Source organism: Chaetomium tenue (genome assembly GCF_020726465.1).
Source record: "Chaetomium tenue strain MPI-SDFR-AT-0079 chromosome Unknown F5144scaffold_4, whole genome shotgun sequence".
NCBI classification, from domain to species: Eukaryota; Fungi; Ascomycota; class Sordariomycetes; order Sordariales; family Chaetomiaceae; genus Chaetomium; species Chaetomium tenue.
The window spans coordinates 2,013,624-2,032,923 of NW_027117332.1; the positions used below are offsets into that span (position 1 = coordinate 2,013,624).

At 56.8% G+C, this 19,300-nt stretch overlaps 6 protein-coding genes across 6 annotated transcripts; 3 read left to right on the forward strand and 3 right to left on the reverse strand.

Moving 5' to 3' along the window:
- Positions 1-38: 38 nt before the first annotated feature.
- F5144DRAFT_572482 (uncharacterized protein) lies at positions 39-4,337 on the reverse strand. Its single transcript, XM_066788894.1, has one exon. It carries the CDS (start codon positions 4,025-4,027, stop codon positions 221-223), a length of 3,807 nt encoding a protein of 1,268 aa, XP_066643038.1. The 5' UTR covers positions 4,028-4,337; the 3' UTR covers positions 39-220.
- Positions 4,338-4,451: 114 nt separating this feature from the next.
- F5144DRAFT_235296 (uncharacterized protein) lies at positions 4,452-6,933 on the forward strand. The gene is made up of 3 exons (XM_066783289.1): positions 4,452-4,784; positions 4,846-5,979; positions 6,043-6,933. The coding sequence occupies exons 1-3, from the start codon at positions 4,594-4,596 to the stop codon at positions 6,656-6,658; spliced, it is 1,941 nt and encodes a 646-aa protein (XP_066643039.1). The 5' UTR covers positions 4,452-4,593; the 3' UTR covers positions 6,659-6,933.
- Positions 6,934-7,207: 274 nt separating this feature from the next.
- On the reverse strand, positions 7,208-9,342 carry F5144DRAFT_592779 (heat shock protein 70 family; the record flags this gene model as incomplete). The annotated part of the gene is made up of 3 exons (XM_066790391.1): positions 7,208-9,066; positions 9,122-9,242; positions 9,316-9,342. 3 exons carry the CDS (start codon positions 9,340-9,342, stop codon positions 7,208-7,210), a joined length of 2,007 nt encoding a protein of 668 aa, XP_066643040.1.
- Positions 9,343-10,213: 871 nt separating this feature from the next.
- Positions 10,214-12,644, forward strand: F5144DRAFT_602668 (uncharacterized protein; the record flags this gene model as incomplete). The annotated part of the gene is made up of 5 exons (XM_066791227.1): positions 10,214-10,233; positions 10,314-10,382; positions 10,469-11,218; positions 11,276-12,496; positions 12,560-12,644. 5 exons carry the CDS (start codon positions 10,214-10,216, stop codon positions 12,642-12,644), a joined length of 2,145 nt encoding a protein of 714 aa, XP_066643041.1.
- On the reverse strand, positions 12,520-14,525 carry F5144DRAFT_235300 (FAD dependent oxidoreductase). The gene has a single exon (XM_066783290.1). It carries the CDS (start codon positions 14,242-14,244, stop codon positions 12,952-12,954), a length of 1,293 nt encoding a protein of 430 aa, XP_066643042.1. The 5' UTR covers positions 14,245-14,525; the 3' UTR covers positions 12,520-12,951.
- A 495-nt stretch (positions 14,526-15,020) lies between these two features.
- Positions 15,021-16,785, forward strand: F5144DRAFT_235414 (uncharacterized protein). Its single transcript, XM_066783291.1, has 3 exons — positions 15,021-15,629; positions 15,695-16,384; positions 16,450-16,785. Exons 1-3 carry the CDS (start codon positions 15,491-15,493, stop codon positions 16,608-16,610), a joined length of 990 nt encoding a protein of 329 aa, XP_066643043.1. The 5' UTR covers positions 15,021-15,490; the 3' UTR covers positions 16,611-16,785.
- Positions 16,786-19,300: the final 2,515 nt, after the last annotated feature.

Below are 19,300 nucleotides of genomic sequence, written 5' to 3' on the forward strand. Positions count from 1 at the left end.
AAATACGCTTTTTTTGGTTGTCAGTGTATTGTTACACGGGTAAATATTGGTACAGGATACAAGGTATAATTACCGAGCCACCATTCCGCTATCCAATTCTATAAGCAGACATGGACGACAACTACATACACCATAGGTACACAAGTGCATGTTATACAAAGTACAGTCGCTCGCCATTGCGTCTCAATCATACATATTCCGCCTTCAAGTTCTCGCCCTATCACTGACCGTCCTTCAAGGCGTTGATGATATCCTCCTCCGACAGGTCCTGATCCCCCTTTTTAATCTGGGATGCGCCTCCCACATTCAAGAACCCGCCCTCGGACCAAACCTGAGGCTCAGGGCGCTTCACTTTCTTTTTCTCATCAGTCCTGATCAACCGGCCACCCTTCCATGTCGCCTCATCCTCTTTCCTCTTCCTCTCCACGCCCTCCTCGCCGCCCTCTCCCTCAACACCTTCCTCCTCTTCCTCATCCTCAGGCTCCGGCTCTGGCACCTCCTCCAAGCCCTTCCTCCTGGCCTCCCCAAAGATCTGCGCCTCCAGCCGCGAGCCGGAACGATGCATGCTTGTAACCGCCCTCACCGTCTTGGTGCAGCTTTCGTTAATGTACTGGAACTGGCGGCTCGCCTCGCGCGACCACAGCATCATCTGCTCCAGATCCATATACTCCTTGGCCAGGACGAGTAGGGTGTGGGCGATGGGCCGCGGGCGGTGCGGGTTGGTGCCCGCGCGGCGCAGTTCCAGCGGCACCTGGTTTTTGACTTGGCCCTCGGCGCGCACCGCGTACCAGCCGGCCCACTGCGGCATGAGCACCTTCTCGCAGACGGTGAAGGCCTCGCGCCATTTCTTGAGCCGCGCGAGCGCCTGCACGTGGTAGTTCCAGTTCTTGCTGTCGAGGTCGAACCCGCGCTGGCGAACCGTGGCGACTAGGGCGAGCAGGCCGTCCGGGTCCTTTTCCTCGAGGAACAGCCGCTGCATTGTCTTGAGAGGGTCGCAGAGCCGGAAGCGCTGTGCGTAGACAACCGGTTTGGAGGGGTTTTCTGGATCGTCGTTCTCGTCAGGGTTAAGGTGAGAGGAGGCGGGCTGGTAACGCTTGCTGGTGCGCTTGAGGATGAGAGCCCACGTCTCGTGGACACGCTGGTACTTCTTCTCGAAGAAGTCGGCGAGCATGATCTGGTGGAGCAATTTGAGCGGGACCGTCTCCTGGGATGCGCGCGCGGGGTAGCGGGTGTTGTGGAGTTGAATAAGCTGTTGCACTGTGGCGTGCTCGCGCATCTGCGTCAAGATGAAGAGCACCTTGGAGTAGAGACCGATGACGGAACGGATGTCGTCGGGCGCGCCCTGGTCCTCCCGTTCCATGGCCTTGTAGAAATCGTGGAGAATCTTTTTCAAAAAGTGCTCGGCCCCGACACCGCGCCGCTTGCTGGAGGGCAGCTGTTGCCATCTCCCTAGCGCGTCGATGACTTTGGTCATACGCATAGCTGATTGCGGGAAATTCATTTGGGCCATCAGTTGGTTGGTCTTCAGCGTCATGTGTGGCTCGCCGCTGTTGATGAAAGCCGCCATAAGGAGGACGAAGTGGTCGGCCGTAGGCTCGAATACGCCTTCACGATGGGCAACTCGTAGAAGATGCATGGCATGATGCGACTGCCGGGCGTATAGCAGGGCAAGTAGGAGATGGCTGTATGTCTCCTGGTTGTAAACAACCCCCTGCGAGGACATGAACTCGAGCAGCCGGTTGACCGTGGACAGGTCTCGCCGCCTCGCGTTGTGTTGAAGAAGCGTATTCCAGAGCAGGGTATAATTGCCGGGCATCTCCTTTTTCTTAGTAACGCTGACACAGAGCTTCTCAGCTTCGGCAAATCGGTCATTTTGGCAGTATGCCTCAACCAACGCCTTCACCATAGCTGAATCTGGCTGTACGTTTCGGTCCCTCGCAAGCTGAAACAGCTCAAGCGTGAACTGCAAATCACCGCGGAAGCCAGCCATGCCCATCATGGTTCCAAAGGTGTAATCGTCCGGTTCGAGCTCTTCGCAAATTTGGGAGAAGAGTTCAATGGCACCTTTGTAATCTCCAGCCTTGGTGTGGGCGTTCATCAAGATGTTCCACTGCTTCATGGCTGGTGCCTCACCTGTCCTCTCAGCAGCATCCACCATGACCTGGCGGGCGGCTTCGGGGTCGCCCCTGACAGCATGGGCCTGCATGAGTGTGCTGATAAATCTTGGCTCATCCTGGGGATTGATGTTGAAGTGCTTGGTATATTCCTCGACCAGCCGTGTGATGGACTTGACATCACCGCGTCCACCATAGAAAGCCATGTACTTATGGTACGCTCTCTGGTCCAACTGGCCATAACCACGGTACCAGTCCTCGAGTAGTTGTTCCATGCCCACAACATTGTTTGGGAAAAAGACGTCAATCATGACCCGAAGAACGGATTCGTCCACCCGCACGCCGGGAAGCGCCCTGTATTTTCTGTACAGATCGCCGGCAAGCCGCTTCCGGTCCTGCTCCGCGCTGGAAATGATGAAGCGCTCGTAGGAGCGCGGATCCTCGGCACGGTGGAGCATAAAAACGACGTCCGAGGCCCGGAACAACTCCAGCGAGTGTCTGACGAGATGCCTGAGAAAGGAGTCGACAAGGGCAGTGCGCTCAGACAGGGTCTCCGGGTTGTTCTCGAGGAACTTGTACAGCTCTTTCACTTTTGCCTCAAAATCTGTCGTCGCCGCCAGAGTCGGGAATCCAGACCCGCTCCCCGGCCGCGGTTCTTGAAGCTGCCCAACCCCCGAGTCAGGATCATGTGTTTCTGTTGGCTCACCTGTTGGCTCCGACAGGGCTTGAGGTTCTTGAACAATCGATGTTTCGACCCCTGGACCACCATCTCGTATCTGCGTGTCACTTAACCCATTTTCTTGTACAGTCCCTGGCTCAGGGGTAGAATCGATGCCGGCGGCCTGCGTCGATTCAGCCCCTTGACTCATTTCCTCTCCTTCCGAAGACTTAGCAGCCTCTCCGATAATCCGAGCCGATGGCGCATACACCGGCTCCTCGTTACCCTTGATGCTTAGGTAGAGTTCCCAGGCTTCAAGAACGAGGTTCCATGACGACAGCTCGAATCCATAGGCGGCGATGTAATCTAAGGCTCCCCCGAAGCCGCGCTGCTCCAGGGCAAGCCTGTAAATCGCCATAGCTTCCGGAACCTTGTGCAGCGTGAGCTGCGCCTTGACTGCCGCGCGGACAAGTTCCTCGGTCCACTCCTCGAGCTGGTACTTGGCGAATAGATCGTTGACTCTCCACGCCTCGATCGGCCGGGTTGATGCCGAGATAGCAAGCAGCACCTCTGTGGTGAAGTCGTCCCTCAAGCTCGGATCGAGTTTCATGTAGTGTTGAAAAATTTGATCGTAGGCCCCGACGCGGTCCGAGTATAGCAGTTTACGCAACATGCCAGGAGTTGCAAAGGCGGCATTTTCTTTGGCATCCTCAGCCGTGGCCTCCTGTTCGTGGTCTCGTTCCTCCCCGAGGCCTTCCTCTTCTGCCTCTTCTGTCCCTTCTAAGCCGGCGGAGTTATCGGCAGCGCCTTGCGGTTTCGAGGGCTGGTTGGACCGACGAGAGGCGGCGGACGTGAAGAGGCGCGACATGTGGTTTTGTGGCCTCGATGCCGACTCCAGACGCACCGGGTGGATCGGATACGGCCTCCGCAAGAGCGCAGCGGTTCCACTAGGGTACAGGAAGTCGAGAAGGAGGCCAGATGTAGACATCGCCTCGGCTCTCTGGCTGTGTTTCGTTGGTATCGCTTGGTTCTTCGACTCGGCCGGGGCCTGCCGCATGAGGGCCTGATAAGCGTCGAGGAGCTCAATTTCGGCAGCACCATGGTGAAAGAAGGCGATATGAAGCTTGCGGCGGCTTTGCAAACAGGACCTGGCCGAGGGGAGAGCTCGTTGGAGGCTGCTGCTGCACGGCTCAATGCTCGTCGCAGTCCTCTCCAGCATGGCGCTAGAGGGCACGACAAGGTGGCGACGGTGCATTCGATCCCAAGAGTAGCTCAGACAACTAACCGTGTTACCGCCGCATGATCCGCAGCGATGTCGAGGTAGCTGCCGTGTTGACGCGATGAACCTCGAAGAAACACACACGACGACCGAGGGTCATAGTGAACCTACAACGGTATCCGGGTGGTGTCGGGGGCACAATCCCGCAACCATGGGACGGAGAACGGCTGTCGTCGAGTCGGAGGGAAGCTACCCGTGAAGTTTGTAGACGAGGGGATGTTGATGTTGGTCCCTCATTGCCCACACTGAAAAAGCAACCAAGAAATTTTGGCTCCCGGCCGGCACTCGGCGGGTGGAGCAGCTTGCACCGGGCTCCGGGTCGTACGACAAAAACGCAGGTGGGATGAACCGATTAAGGGAGGTAGATAACCCCAACCCTGTTCTGGCAACCTCTGTTCCTTACAGCGGGGGAGGAATGAACCAAAAAATAGAGCCCCACATTCTTGAGCTCTCTGGTGTTCGAAGCCGAAGCACACGACAAGGGCTCCGACAAGGAAAGGCACCCGCTCAAGAAACGTCACCGGTCCCTGTCACAAGCGACGATGGATATCACCAAATTCGTAATCTCTCTGAGAGAGAAGGCGTTGCTGTACGGTGACTACTCGACATACTGGTCGCAGCTGTCAGGCAAGCTGCTCAACAGTCGCAAGAAACTCAACATTGCGACCAAGAGTCGTGGGAAATTCAACCCAAAGGCACCCGTCACCCCTGAGCAGATCGCCGAGAACCATGAGTGTGTTATTATCATACTTTATTTTTCTGGTTGCAGTTGACTAACCGTATCCGCCTCTTAGATACGTTTACCTCCAGCTGCTGACGGCCGAGCGGACATGGGCCCACGCCATGTCCATGAAGGCTTCCCACACGGCCGACACCAAGGGCATGACGGGCAAGGCTCGGTCGCACATTGTCTCGAGGCTCGAGAAAGGTGCCCGCACTGCTGAGCGGCTGGCCCAGGCTCTCTCGTCGAGCGCGAGCGGCGCATCCTCCACCGACACCCTCGACGCCCGTGCCTACGCTGCCCTGCTCAGAGGAGCGGCCTTGTTTGAGAAGCAGAGCTGGGACGCGTGCCTCAAGAGCTACGCGGTATGCCGCATCATCTATAGCGCACTTGCGACTTCCGCGAAGGGCGACGTCTTCAAAGATTTGCTGTCCGAGACTATCGACCCCTCCATACGTTACGCCGCATACCAGGCCAAGATCCCACGCACGCAGCCCATCCCTACCATTGCGCGGAAAGCCTTTGAGTCCGCCGACCCCGAACTTGCAGACCAGATCAAGGAATTAAACCCCGCCGTTCTGGAACACGGCGACCCTGATGCGGCGAAGGGGGCTGAGGGAGCTCCGACCACCCTCACATGGCGGGGAAGAGAAGTCAAGATCGAGGACGCCGCTATCGCCGTTGCATGGGCTGCCGTGGGCACGGCGAGAGGTCAACTGGCCGAGAGGCTGGCAACAACAGGGACGCTACATCCAAAGGACATGGCCGCGTCCTATGACGAGATTCTGATCGCCAGTCAGGACGCCGTCGACGCTACTAAGCAGGCCATTGACGAGCTCAGAGCTGAGGGTGTCACACAAGGCGATGCACGCATGCAAAGCCTTCAGATTACGCGGACGGCCGTGAACTACGAAATGATCAGCTGGCGTATTGGCCGCAACAGGGTGTTGGTGGGCGAGAATGATGGCGTGAAGATGGAATTTGGACCCACCTCCCGAAGGAAAAGGCAGGCGGAAGAAGAGTCAGAAGCAGACAGAAGCAGGGATGAAGCACCGGGCCGGCAAATCGCAAGGCTAAAGGAGAAAGTCGTGCTGTACGACGGTATCCTACAGAGTCTGGAATCCATCAAGGAGCTTCCCGGCGTAGCCAACGATCAAGACTTATCCGGGCGGTTAGAAGCGACGTCGCAGTATTTTACTGCCCTCAAGTATGTCCCCATCTTCTTTTACGCCCTCTCGCTTCCATCAAACAGTTAACTAACCCCCCAAAGATCCCTTACCATTGCCCGGTCCCACGCCATCGCCGGCAACACCGTCAACTCCCTCGCCCTGACCAAGCACGCCCTTAACCAAACCACCGCCGCCACCCCCTCCCTCTCGGGCCCCCAAAACGACGACGCCGAGGACGACGCCTTCACCCCGCGCAACATCCAAGTCTTTAAACGCGACCTCGCCCTCCTGCATGACACCCTCACCGGCGAGCTGCAGCGCGGCCGCGCCCTGGTCGAGATTTTCAACTCCGCCAACACCAAATCCGCCGCCCAACCCTCCACCACCACCACCACCGGCAAGCCGCCCCTGTCCAGCCGCCTGAACGACTACCCAGCCGGCGGCGTCGATCTCGAGAACATCGTGACCTACCCGCCGCGTCTTGAACCCTTCCCCGTGAAGCCGCTGTTCCTGGACGTCGCCTGGAACTACATCACCTACCCCGGTAAGGGCGGTGCTGACCAGCAACAGCAGCAGCAACAGGTAGGCGTCGCGGAGAGCGCTGCCGCTGCTGGTGGTAGGGTGCAGCAGGAGGATGAGGACGATGCCGGTGCTGGCGCGGCGGAATCGGAGGCCAAGCCGCAGAAGAGGGGGTGGTTCGGGTTTGGGCGGTCTTGAAGTGAGAAAGGAGTAGAATAAGCCTAGGATGGGAGATATAGATGGGAGGGGGTAATACAAAAAATATGTTCCTCCGGTGTGACACTCATGAACTACGAGTTATGTACGTTGTTGTTTGTGTGGCATTGCCAAGGGTTTGCCAGAGTTTCAACCCGAGTCCCCGAGTTCCATGAGAAACCATATCACAATGCAAGTGGATGGCACATTAATTGTTGTTTAACATAAGCCCAAGTGAGGGGGGATTTGGATCATATTGTTTTCGTGGGCGCGTAACCACTGATACACGCATGCACCGCTATCCAGCCCCCATCCGATTCCTGCCCATCATCAAAAATCGTGAGAGATGACCCTGCCCATAAACGCAGCAGTTTTGATGCTCAGTAACGCCAGCCGCCGTCTGCATATTAAACATTTGGATAGCCCCCATGGGCCTCCAACACAAGATATGAGTACACTGAATATACACTGAAGACCGCTCCAACCTAGTCAGACACATGCGATAAAATCAAAATACGAGGGGGTATAGGCGTGAATGTGGAAGAGACTCGTTTAAGCCTTGGGCTCGTCCTTCTTCTCGCCTTCGGCGTTTTGGGCCGGCTCGCCGGACTCGGCACGCGCCTTGTGCATCTTGTCGAAGAGGTTCAGGCTGGCAACCTGGAGCTCGTCCGTCTTCTCCTTGATCTCGGCAGAAGTGGCGGTGACCTCGCCAGACTGGGCCTTGGCGACGAACTCGCGGAGAGAGGTGATCTTCTCGCGGATCTGGTCAGCCTCGGTCTTGTCGAGCTTGTCGGCATGCTCGTTGAGCGCCTTCTCAGTGTCGTTGACAACGCTGTCGGCACGGTTGGCGGTCTCGATAACGGCCTTGCGCTCCTTGTCGGACTCGGCGTACTTCTCGGACTCCTCAACCATCTGCTGGATCTCAGAGTCAGACAGACCGGAGCCAGACGCAATGGTGATGGACTGGTCCTTGTTGGTGGACTTGTCCTTGGCGTGGACGTGGACGATGGAATCGGCGTCAATGTCGAAGGTGACCTCAACCTGGGGCACACCACGGTGCGCAGGGGGGATGCCGACGAGCTGGAAGTTTCCGAGGAGCTTGTTGTCCCGGACGAGCTCACGCTCACCCTGGTAGACCTTGATCTCGACAGCGGTCTGGAAGTCGGCAGCGGTGGAGAAGACCTGGGACTTCTTGGTGGGGATGGTGGTGTTGCGGTTGATCAGGCGAGTGAAAACACCGCCGAGGGTCTCAATGCCGAGGGAGAGGGGGGTAACGTCGAGGAGAAGGAGGTCCTTGACCTCACCGGAGAGGACGGCACCCTGGACGGCGGCACCAATGGCAACAGCCTCGTCAGGGTTGACAGACTTGGCCGGGTCACGGCCGAAGATGCTCTTAACCGACTCAGAGACCTTGGGCATGCGGGTCATGCCACCAACAAGGATAACCTCCTGGATGTCCTTGGCCTGGAGGCTAGCATCCTTCAGGGCCTTGCGGACTGGCTCGATGGTCTTGCTGATAAGGGGGTCGACCATAGCCTCGAGTTGAGCGCGGGTGAGCTTCGAGTTGATGTGCTTAGGGCCGCCAGCGTCGGCAGTGATGAAAGGCAGGTTGATGTCAGTCTGGAGGGACGACGACAGCTCAATCTTGGCCTTCTCAGCGGCCTCGCGGATTCTCTGAATGGCCATGCGGTCACCCGAGAGATCGATACCGGAATCCTTCTTGAATTGCTGAACGAAGTGGCGGACGAGGTGAATATCGAAGTCCTCACCACCGAGATGGGTGTCACCGTTGGTCGACTTGACCTCGAAGACGCCGTTCTGGATCTCGAGGATCGAAATATCGAATGTACCACCACCGAGATCGTAGACGGCGACGACACGGTCAGCCTCCTTCTCCAAGCCGTAGGCAAGGGCAGCAGCGGTGGGCTCGTTGACGACACGGAGGACATTCAGGCCGGAAATTTGACCAGCATCCTTGGTGGCCTGGCGCTGAGAGTCGTTGAAATAGGCGGGCACAGTGACGACGGCGTTCTTAATGGGCTTGCTGAGGTAAGCCTCGGCAGTCTCCTTCATCTTGTTGAGGACGAAGCCACCAATCTGAGATGGCGAGTACTTTTGACCACGAGACTCTACCCACGCATCGCCGTTGGTGTGCTGGACGATCTTGTAAGGCACCTCCTTGATGTCACGCTGCACCTCGGCGTCGGTGAACTTGCGTCCAATTAACCGCTTGGTGGCGAAGAGGGTGTTTTCGGGGTTGACGACGGCCTGGCGCTTGGCGGCGACACCGACGAGGCGCTCGCCGTCCTCGGCGAAAGCAACGACTGAGGGGGTGGTACGAGCACCCTCGGCGTTCTCGATAATCTTGGGGGTCTTCCCCTCCATGATGGCAACGGCAGAGTTGGTTGTGCCTAACCCCGCATGTAAGTACATGATCGATCCGTGACGTAGCCGGCCGAGACTTACCGAGATCGATACCGATGACGGATCCCTTGACCTTCTCCTCCGTAGATTCGAACCGCGCGAAGGCGGGGGTCCTCCGGAGCAAGCCCACCGAGCGGGAAGCTACTGAGGTTGCCCTGGGGAGCTATATACGGCTGTCAGTAAAGAGCGAACAAAGCATGCCATGTATCATGCTCGAGCTCGGGGTCGGAACTTACGGCACGAGAAAGGCGTGTTGCCATCATTGTGAAAGAAGCTAATTAAAAGAAAAACAACACCCTTCTTTTAGTAGGATGGGGGAAATCACAACAAAAGCAGACGACGGGTGGGCTGGGATGGTGGAATTGATGGAGATGGAGGGAAGAAAGTCGGAGACGGCAAGTCTTCTTAAAAAGTATGGTGAAAAAATTTCAGTGCATTCGAACCTAGAAATTTCGAGAACCATTGGTTTGCAAACATGTGGGGTCCGTGCACAGACCAGTCAGCAGCAAAGCAGCTGAGGTGGGAATCTCGAAAGTCGCGCTTTCGCCGACGCCAATGCCGGAGGAAGGGGAATACCCACGTGATGGAGACAAGGGTCATTTCTTTGCCAGTCCACCAGGGTTCTTTCAGCGGCGCAGATGCAGACAACAGTTTGTTGGCCCTGGTGCCAATGTTTCCAAAGAGGTTTTAGTTAGCTGTTGGTGAGACTTACCTAGTTACATACATTACAACCCAGCCATCATTGCGGAGAAAGTCATTAAGTAGGTAGCGATGACGAATGCTCGTTTTCTTTCAGGCCTTTCTACACTACATTACTAGTCCAGTACTTGGCAATGCTGCATCTCGGCTCGCCTCCCAACTTAACGGTCGAAGCTCTTCTCCACCTTTTTCCGCAAGTGATGAGCATGTCCTGACACACCCGCCGCCCGCTTCATTGTCTCCGGCATTTCTTCAAGCCATCGGCATAGAAACCCAGAATACAGCGGATTCTTGTGGATAGCAACCCCCCCTTTCAAAGCGGCTTTATTGTCCTTGGGACTCTCGAGGATCGTCAAAACGCAACTGCAGCATCGCCTCCTCGGTGATTCTTGATGGTCGCATCGCGCTGACCGTCGACGCCAAGACATCGGCATAATGGCCGTCTCAACGAACCTGTACGCCTCACGAATCTCCCACGGACCCAAGGTGGAAAGTCATCGTACATCCCGGCAGCTGACATGGTCTGATCGCACAGATACACCCCGACCGAGGACCTGATTTTAGCAAATCCTCGCCGACGCTTTGAGACCGGGGTTCGTTGGCAGTACGTTTGAGCATCAAGGGTGGCTTTGCCATCCCCCTCTTCCGCGTTGCGCCGCGTGTCGTCATCGTCTAATTTCCTACCCTTAGGCATTGGCAGTTACGATCGCTCATTGGTACCGATGGCCAACACTTCGTCTACTTCCCGGTACCAGGGAGCGACAACCGGAGTTGCTCGATCCAGAGGTTAAACGCCAAAACCCGAGAAACCGAAACGATCAAACGATTACATTTCAATCCGAGGTGTCTAGTAGCACGGAATGGCTGGGTTTGCTGCGGAGGCGAGTCGGGCTTATTCAGTGCATTCCGGGTGGACGAGCGGAATCCGCGGGACGGAGCCGAGAGGAGACCCGACCTGCAAGCCGACGACCGCCTTCCACTCTCTCTCGACCTTCTGGACGCCACTTCGTCGACACTCGCAGAAACCCGAGCTGAAAAGAACCTGGTGGCGCAAAGTACTGGCTTTGGAAAGGATCGGGTGAACTGCATTACCCTCTGGTTTCCCCCGACTGTGGTCGAGTCATCGGAAGGGGCGTACGACCAGGATGTTGCGGTTCTGGCCCACAACGACAGCTCGGTCGTTGTGGTGAGCCTTCGGGACCAGGAGGTTTTGGATAAGATCACATACCCGGATTACATGAACCGAGGCGTAATTTCTCCCGACGGGCGGCTTCTCGTCGCTATTAGCGACGACCCTTACTTGTACATCCACGAAAGGAAAGAGAAGCGGCCTGAAAGTGGCGCAACAACCCGTGCCCCCGGTCGCCCCGTGTACGAATGGGATTCATGCGGGAGATTCCAGCTCAAAAGCCAGAGCAAAGACGACCGTTCTGATAACAGGTTCACACTACTCATAACTACCTAGCCACCGTATATCAGATTGCTAACCTTTTACAGGGGGAGTTTTGCGGCATGTTTCTCTAGCACGGGCCAATACCTCGCCGTGGGTACCCAGTACGGGACCATCTCGATATTCAACGTTGCTGCCCTCACCGTGTCGAAAGCAAATGCGTTGGTGACGGCGTTTAGTGCCTCCCGACCGAATGCGGAATTTGGCGCTGTGAGAGACATGGCGTTTTCTCCTGGCCCAGTTGATCTCCTAGCCTGGACTGAGGACCGCGGCCGTGTGGGCGTGGCCGATATCCGTACCGGCTTCGACTCTCGGCAGATCCTCTATCTCGACAAGGACAATGATTTCGAGGGCCTGACTGTTATCGACCGGGGGACTATCGATCCCCGACTCCTGGAACAGCGGGCTGACCGGAATGTGTATTCATCGGAGGGCTTTCTGGCCGCTGCAGGTTCCACTGCGGAAAATCAGGCATCTCGCTCGGAAGATCAAGCCATCTTATCACGATACAACATCCCTCTAACTGCGGAAGAGACGGGTGTTTTGGAGGCGATTCAGGACTTCCGCCGACGGCAGGATCAGTACGGCGCAGCGGGCAATCGAACAAATACAGAGAACAATGGTAGTAACACCAACAGTAACCCCAGCAACAACACTAGCAACAACCCCAATAACAACAGCGGCAGCGCCGGTGGGTCGGCCACTAGCTCAAGACCACCTCCGTGGGCAGAAAGATCGGGGCGGGCGGCGGAAAACGCGCGTGGGGAGCGTACGGCGAGCGTGTCGCGCACCGTCATCGAGATATTGGAAAACATTCGGGATCAGAGAGAGCGGATTCGGGATACGCATGAGCGTCTGCGGACGCGGGAGGACAACACTGCTGAGAGACGCCGGTATGCAGCCAGCCCCCTTTCTGGACTTAACACGGCCCTGGGGCCCGCGGGATCCGGAGCCGTCGGACGAAGCGCGCTAGTCTCGCGGCTCATGGCAAACACTACAAATCCCGCTTCCCCGGCCAGCTGGGAAAACGTCGAGGCTTTGTACGACCCCTCACCCAGTGGGAACGTGCCTCGCGAAACCGTACCCTCGAGGACTGTTGACTCTGGGCCCTCTGCTAACCCGGTGCGGCGGTATAGAGCGGCTTATCTCATGCGCGAATGGGATGAAAACCCCACCCGGCGAACGCTTGGGTCCTACATGACTGCGCATTCGCGACCTGGGCCAAATGACACGGCCGGTTTGTCGTGGAGCGAGAATGGGCATAGTCTGTAAGTTGACCTTAGTTTGACCCTCCTGCTCAATGTGAAGGAATCGTCTAATATCCCTCGCAGGTTTGTGGGTGCCGAAAGCGGCATTTACGAGTTCAACGTCAATCTGTTTGGACGGAGACTCTCTCCGACTATCACTTTCAGTTAAGTCTGATTTTTGGGATGTGTATTGGATCGGCCGTAAACATTGCATGGTAAAGGGCGTTATGGTGTTTGGGTATCTGTGGATGACCGAGACTGTCACTAGCTCTGGTATCATCGGGATCTTTTTGGATATGGCGATGTTATTTCGAGGGTAAAAAACTCGCGGGTTGGTTTGAATCGGCTAGGTTGGCCTAATCACAACATAATTAGGCTCGGTAGGTATACGGACATAGCAGCAGGGACAGGGTGGTTGGCCGCGCTCTTCACACAAACTGGCTTGCAACGGGCAGAGCGTGATCATATGATTGGATTCAAGTATATAAAAGTTTCCTCACCCTTTCCGCTATGGCCAGGCAACTCGTGAGTCCCGGACTCTCGATGTTCAGGAGGTTGATCCACCCTTGATAACCTTCCTCCTTCTGGATCACAAAATCCACGAACCCTTTCCCTTGTGCCACCGCCCCTTGCTTCCCTAGCTTGGGCCTTATCCCAGCGTAGTCGGGCTGTAGCTGCGTCTCATCCAGCCCCGGGAGATACTTCTTCACCTCGGCCACCGTCTGCGCCCGACGCGACTCGTTCACGGCCAAGTCATCAGGAGAATCAACCCACTCCACATCCGGCCCAAACTTGATCCTTCCGCCCAAGTCCAGCGTCAAATGCGTCCCCAGCCCCGCCTGGCCCGGCTCCGGTGCGGGATACACCAACGTCTTCACGCTGGGACTCGACGCCCCATACGAAAAGTAGTTACCCTTGGCATAAAACATCTCCCTCCGCCGCTCAGGCGGCACAATCATATTATTGACCGCCACCGCCCCCAGCCCAGCCGAATTAACAATCGTCTCTGCCGTCACCGTCGACACCTCCCCGGTAGCCCCATCCCGCACCGTCAACTCCCACCCGCCGCTCCCATCCCCCCCCAACGGCACCACCCCCTCCACCTCACTCCCAAGCGCCAGCGTCCCGCCCGCCTCCTCAAACTGCCCCAACAAACACACCATCAGCGCATGGCTATCCACAATCCCCGTCGTCGGGCTCTCCAGCACCCCACTCTCCGCGCGCACGGCGGGCTCGCGGCGCGCGGCCTCGTTGCGGCCGACCCAGCGCACCGGCACGTGCAGCTCGCGCGTGCAGAAATCGTGCAGGCGCTGCAGCGCGGCGCGCTGCGCATCCGTCTGCGCCACGATCCATTTTCCCGTGCGCCGGTGCGGGATGTTGTGGGTGGCGCAGAGGTTGTAGAGCAGCGCTTTGCCCTGCAGGCAGAGCGTGGTCTTGAGCGTCCCCGCGCCGTAGTACAGCCCCGCGTGAATGACCTCGCTGTTGCGCGAGGAGGTTTCGGTGCCGACGGAGGTGTGCCGTTCGAGGAGGAGCGTGGAGCTGCTGCTGCCGCCGTTGTGGGTGGAGGAGGAGGAGCGCTGGGCGAGGGATCGCGCGATGGCGAGGCCGACTACCCCGCCGCCTATTACGGCGTGGGTGAAGTCGGCCCCTGACTGGGAGAGGTGGGGTGTGGTTTGGGAGAAGAGGCGGGTGGCGATGGTGGTGGTGGTGGTGGTGGTGGCATGTTGGCCGCGGAGGAGGGCCAGCCTTGGACCGAGACCGGGGCGCATCCTGGGCCGAGGTTGATTTAGAATCACGAGCGCCTAGAAATTCGACAGAAAAGGCAGCTGCCTCCTGACCGACTCAAATCGTTCCGGGTGGCTGGTAAAGGAGCTGACCCAGGGTCTGGAATGGGTGTGGTGGTGCATGTGTGCGGTGTGCATACAATTGAGTTCACATCAGTGTTCCATCTCTGCGAAGGGTGTGGAACTCAATCATAGCAGGGGTGTCAACGGCAGCAAATACACTATATAGTGTACATATATCGATTTGGTAGTAAGAGAAAGCAAGGCTCGCTCATGAAAAAGAAGATTCAACAAAAGGGAACAAAAATAATCTAAAAGAGGGACTTAAATTTTAATGGCTATGGTTTCTACCAAAATTAGCCTCAAGACAGTGTCTCATGGCTTCCCAGGTGTATGTAGGTGAGTTGGTCTAAGTGGTGTGTCTGATGTTGGAGGCTCGGCAGAATGGATCAACCCATGACTCTCAACACCGACACATACAATAATGTCTTTGACAAAGCTGAAACCTGTTGAATAGCTCAACCGAGATCAAATCAAAAGACCACACGTTATTTTAGTGGTTCCATCGACGTCAAGCGTCGTGCAACGGTGATCAACGAGAGGCTGGGACCACCAGTTTCATCATCGGGTGCAGGTGGAATGGCGCAGAAAGAAAGAAGAGAGGCAATGCAATGCCTGTGCCCCACATGGCGCTAACAGGAAGTCCCCGAACAAGGGTCCGGTGCCGATTCTTGCGTCACGCGTCACGCGTTAACGCCTCTGAGCCATTGAAGCACCCCACCACCACCCCATTCTGCAGAAGGTCGGAATGAGACAAAGCATGCCACTAATTTAGAGCAGGCCACAGCCGTTCACCGTTCTCGACCATGCTTTAACGTCTTTGATGATTTTCTCACGGGTTATCGTTTGATCAGGCAGCACTCTCTCATCGGCGAATTATTGATTCAGCCCCGAGAAATAACTGCTTAGAGTCATAGTCACACCCACACCGTGGCAGCTCAGCTGTTTGCACCGGGACCGACCCTCGTTTAACCAGGCTCCAGCTGCAGCTACCGATTCCGGCATTCTCCTGGTTCAATCAGTCAACCCGCCACCACCACACCACCAGCCACCATCGGGTCCTCCCCTATCTTTGGCGATATCTGCCCATCGAGTCCGTGGCCAAAGCCGTGCTTCCAATTCTCATTCAGCAAATTCTGTCTCGAACAGCTTGTGCAGCCCACTACTTAACATGGCGCCCGACGGTGAGCTCTCGAGAGCTCTGAATGCAGACAACCCTCTCTCATCATCCCCTGCGAGACATCCGTCGATCTCTCTCCAGGCTGCGGCAACTCTGAACGCCGGGTTGCAGCGAGAGTCACCCACTAGGGGTAGGTTACCAACATTATGAATTACTTTGATAGCATTGTACTGATATATACCTATTCTTGCTCAGGGTCCCCGAATAGCCCCCTGTCTCCTCGCAACCAATCACCGAGCACTGGTCGGCGTCGTTCCCAGGTCCTCATGAACCTCCAAATGGCCAACCCCTCGATGCCAGCCCCCGGCGAGATGGTTTCAGAGAGCCCTACAAACGGCTATCACAATGGCATCCCGGGCCCCGTAGCTGCTTCTCCCCGCCTGATTGCAAGCAGAACGCCCCACCACAACCGGACTCCCAGTCTTGGTGAGCTTCACCAAGAGCTGGAGAACGAACAAGAGTTCCAGGTCAACAGGCTGCTTACCCAGATCCGCCAGCTGCAGGAGCAAGTCCAACGCCAGCAGCAGCAGGCCGGCGTTGCTGGCGATGAAGCGTCGGAGCGATCTGTGCCGGTCCCAGTGCCGGTAGCGGTACCCGTCCCGAACATGACGTCGTCCCCGCAACCCATGTTTCCGAGCTCCGGCTCCCTGCCGCGGTCTCCTGTCTTTCCGCGCAGCTCGTTTGATATGGCCCGCGCCGACTTGCGTCACCGGTCCAGAACCCCCAGCCGCAATGCCTCGCCCAGGCTGCGCTCCACGTCCATCAGCGCCGACAGCGGCGAGCCGTGGACCCTGGCCGGCCGCGATGAGAGCGCTTTCTACCAGGCTGAGTCGCAAATGCTGATCCGAGAGAATCAGATGCTTCGGCATCGGATCCGCGAGATGGGTGAGTTTCCCCTTTCTTAGTTCACAGGGTCTCGAGCATCGCCAGTTACTAATTCGATCGAACAGAGCGCCAGCTTTCTGAGCTGCAGGGCACCAATACGTCATCGCTGGCCCACGAGCCGTCCCAGTCTTCGCACCTGAACCACTCCGTGTCGGCGTCTGAAGAGGATGCTGCTAAGATCGCGTCCGCAGCCGCCGCGCAGGAGCAGACGGTCAAGGCGGAGTGAACGCAACAAGCCGTCCTGGACCGATGGCCATGCCGCCGACGTGGCTGAGAATAAGATGGGTATGAGATGGCTTCGTAACGGTGTTATTCATTAGGCTACGTTGCTTCCCTAGAGGTATTTCGCAAGATTCTTGCCGCATCATCGATCGGGCGGCATATCGACTTGTTCCGGGAGTTTGGGCCTGGGTTTTTGCTTTCTGTAAGGTTTCAGCGGTTCTTTTGCTTCGACGAGTAGCCCTGCTGCTGGGTTTCATTCTCGGGCTGAAGTATACGGGATTTACTCGTCCTATCTGGGATTGGTAGCATACTCAAGGAACGGAGGGTGGCGTTCAGTGGTGGTGGATCTGATAGCTATTGTATGAGCAACGACGCGATGATGATAGGTGGCGTTGCCGTGGGTTTCTTATTTGCCAAATAGACGATCAACAAACTTCTCTCGGGCCACGGACACCCTCTAGCAGTTATGAAATCGAGGAAGACAGAAACACAACTGCTCAAAGCCGACTCCTCAAGAATCTCATTCAACACATTGACGATTTGTCGGCTAGCTTGGAGACTCGGCAATGGCCCCCCGGCAAGCCCTACCGGAATTCGGTGGAGTTGCCCACCGGCCGGGGGCCCGCCCGAGCTAAAATAGCCGAGCTCTCGGCTCTTACAACCTTGCACGGTCATTACCGGGGGTTTTTGATTGTTGACAGGTTCTTGGTCAGCTCGTACGAGTTAGTTACTTGTTTGTTCATCAAGACCCGCCAACCCCCTTGACGTGGCATTTCCGACGATGTCTTTGTTCTCCGTGAAGTGGGTTTGACGTTTCTCTTTCAAGAAGATGTTTCCGTGATGACCAACTTGGCGGGCGGTCGAATCAACGTTTTGGCTGGCGTGGCTTGGCCTACCAATTTCGATTACACATGGCGCTAGCTAATGCAGGAACCAAAAAAAAGTTGTTCGAAGAAGCCTGCAGGCCCCCGAGTTCCTTTCCTCGTCTGGGCGGATTGGCAGGCAGGCAGGATCGCATCGCGGCGGATGGGACTGCCGCCCGTCCGTCACTAACTCACACTAGTGTTAGGGGATGGGCCCTGTTTCTGTCTCTTCCCTCCCCTCCAGGTCGGGGTCGCCCTGGTTGATCTGTGTGACCGTTATGTTTCATGGCAAGCGCGGATGCCCCCCCGGCTCAGCAAATGCCCAGTGAGCTGCGATCAGGCTTCCGGTCCCGGGGTTCGCCTTTCGGCTGCAGAGAATTGGACGGCGACGCGCCTTGCCGCGACCTGACCCTGCCCGGATCCGGATCAGGATCGCCGTTGTCTCGCCTGTGTGAGGCCCCGTTTCTCCAGTTGGTTCAAGGAGGGGGGGGACGGCACGGTCCCCGGCCAGCGCCCCACTTCGGTGGTTTTCGCCCGTGGACGACGAGATGACTTCGCGGGGAGCTGCTTGAGCTGGAGAGGGTGAGAGGGGCTGGTTCATCTGCTGGTGATGAGAAACACGCGTTGGGGTGACGCAGCGCTGCGCCTAAACGCGACCCTGAGGCCAATCGCGAGGTTAACTATCTTGTGCAACTTGGCGATGCATCAGCCCAGAGAGCTGATGTGGAGGCTGGGCGGTTCAGCACACGAGGTTCACGGCCCGCTTCGGGATATATCATGGAAGATTTTCAGAAGCATCTTGGCGGAACTGCCGATGCCACCAGGCGTGTGAGGCGCCCATATAGAAACAACTGGCAGCTGTCAACTCGCATTTGTTTCGCATCTCCGGCCCCTGCTCCTGAGGCGAGTTCCGGAGGCTGAAGAAGGCGGGCATCTGCGTAACGGAAGCCAAAAGTTGGGCGTGGGCGTCATGAACCCCTGCGTGGAGGGGGGCGGGGGCGGTTTGATCCCTCCATTACGTGCTTTATAATTTGAGACACTGAGAGCAAGTCTTCAATAACCCGGAGTTTGTCGCCGTGAAGTTTGTTGCCGGCGGTTGCAGGTCGAAAATTCGGATCTTCATCCAGGCTGACCCGCTTGCAACGTCGAGCTTGGCTCGGAAACATCACCCCTGAATGATACTACCTGAGCAAGGGTCGCCCCATCCAAAGTGGAAACCGATTCGACAAGGACCCCCGGGGTCGAATCCCTTGTTCGGGACTCGATTCCAATGGGCTTGGAGAATTTGCTTTTTTCCTTCATTTCTTTCTGTCATGCTGTTTTGAGAGGACCTTTTTGTCAGCCATGGACTTGGACCTAATACCTATCTCGGATTCAAAAAAAAAAAAAAAAAAAAAAAAAGAGACTGCCTGACTTCAGCGGGTTCAGAACCGTGAAGCTGAGACAGGTGCAGGAGATCTTCCTGGATGAACTGAGACTGCGATCGGACGTTGCACAACAATTGAAAAATGATGCCAAGATGAACCCTCAGTGACACCTAACAAGGAATCCCCGAGACGTTGTGGCGGCTGTTCCTGAAAATTATGGGCCACGGTTGGGTTGGCGCAGCCGCAAACCCTGGTCAAGGTTCAAGGCAGGCCCTTTTGGCTTGTCTCTGGAGCCTGCCATAGGCGGGCAGTATGCTCTTGTCCCCTCCAATTTATATAGCGTTTGCCTGCCCCCGGCTGCGCATCCTCGCTCCTCTCTGTCGGTGCCGAGTCTCTCAGGTTGCTCCAGCCGTCCGTTCTTTCCTTAACTATAACTACCGGACCTACCTAACCTATCACCCCTC

Bases quoted from the DNA above. Each gene is read 5' to 3' on its own strand.
- F5144DRAFT_572482 (XM_066788894.1), bottom strand. From the start codon at position 4,027: ATGCACCGTCGCCACCTTGTCGTGCCCTCTAGCGCCATGCTGGAGAGG.
- F5144DRAFT_235296 (XM_066783289.1), top strand. From the start codon at position 4,594: ATGGATATCACCAAATTCGTAATCTCTCTGAGAGAGAAGGCGTTGCTG. The intron at 4,785-4,845 runs GTGTGTTATTAT...TCCGCCTCTTAG, and splicing joins CAGATCGCCGAGAACCATGA to ATACGTTTACCTCCAGCTGC. The intron at 5,980-6,042 runs GTATGTCCCCAT...AACCCCCCAAAG, and splicing joins CAGTATTTTACTGCCCTCAA to ATCCCTTACCATTGCCCGGT.
- F5144DRAFT_235300 (XM_066783290.1), bottom strand. From the start codon at position 14,244: ATGCGCCCCGGTCTCGGTCCAAGGCTGGCCCTCCTCCGCGGCCAACAT.
- F5144DRAFT_235414 (XM_066783291.1), top strand. From the start codon at position 15,491: ATGGCGCCCGACGGTGAGCTCTCGAGAGCTCTGAATGCAGACAACCCT. The intron at 15,630-15,694 runs GTAGGTTACCAA...ATTCTTGCTCAG, and splicing joins GCGAGAGTCACCCACTAGGG to GGTCCCCGAATAGCCCCCTG. The intron at 16,385-16,449 runs GTGAGTTTCCCC...TCGATCGAACAG, and splicing joins GCATCGGATCCGCGAGATGG to AGCGCCAGCTTTCTGAGCTG.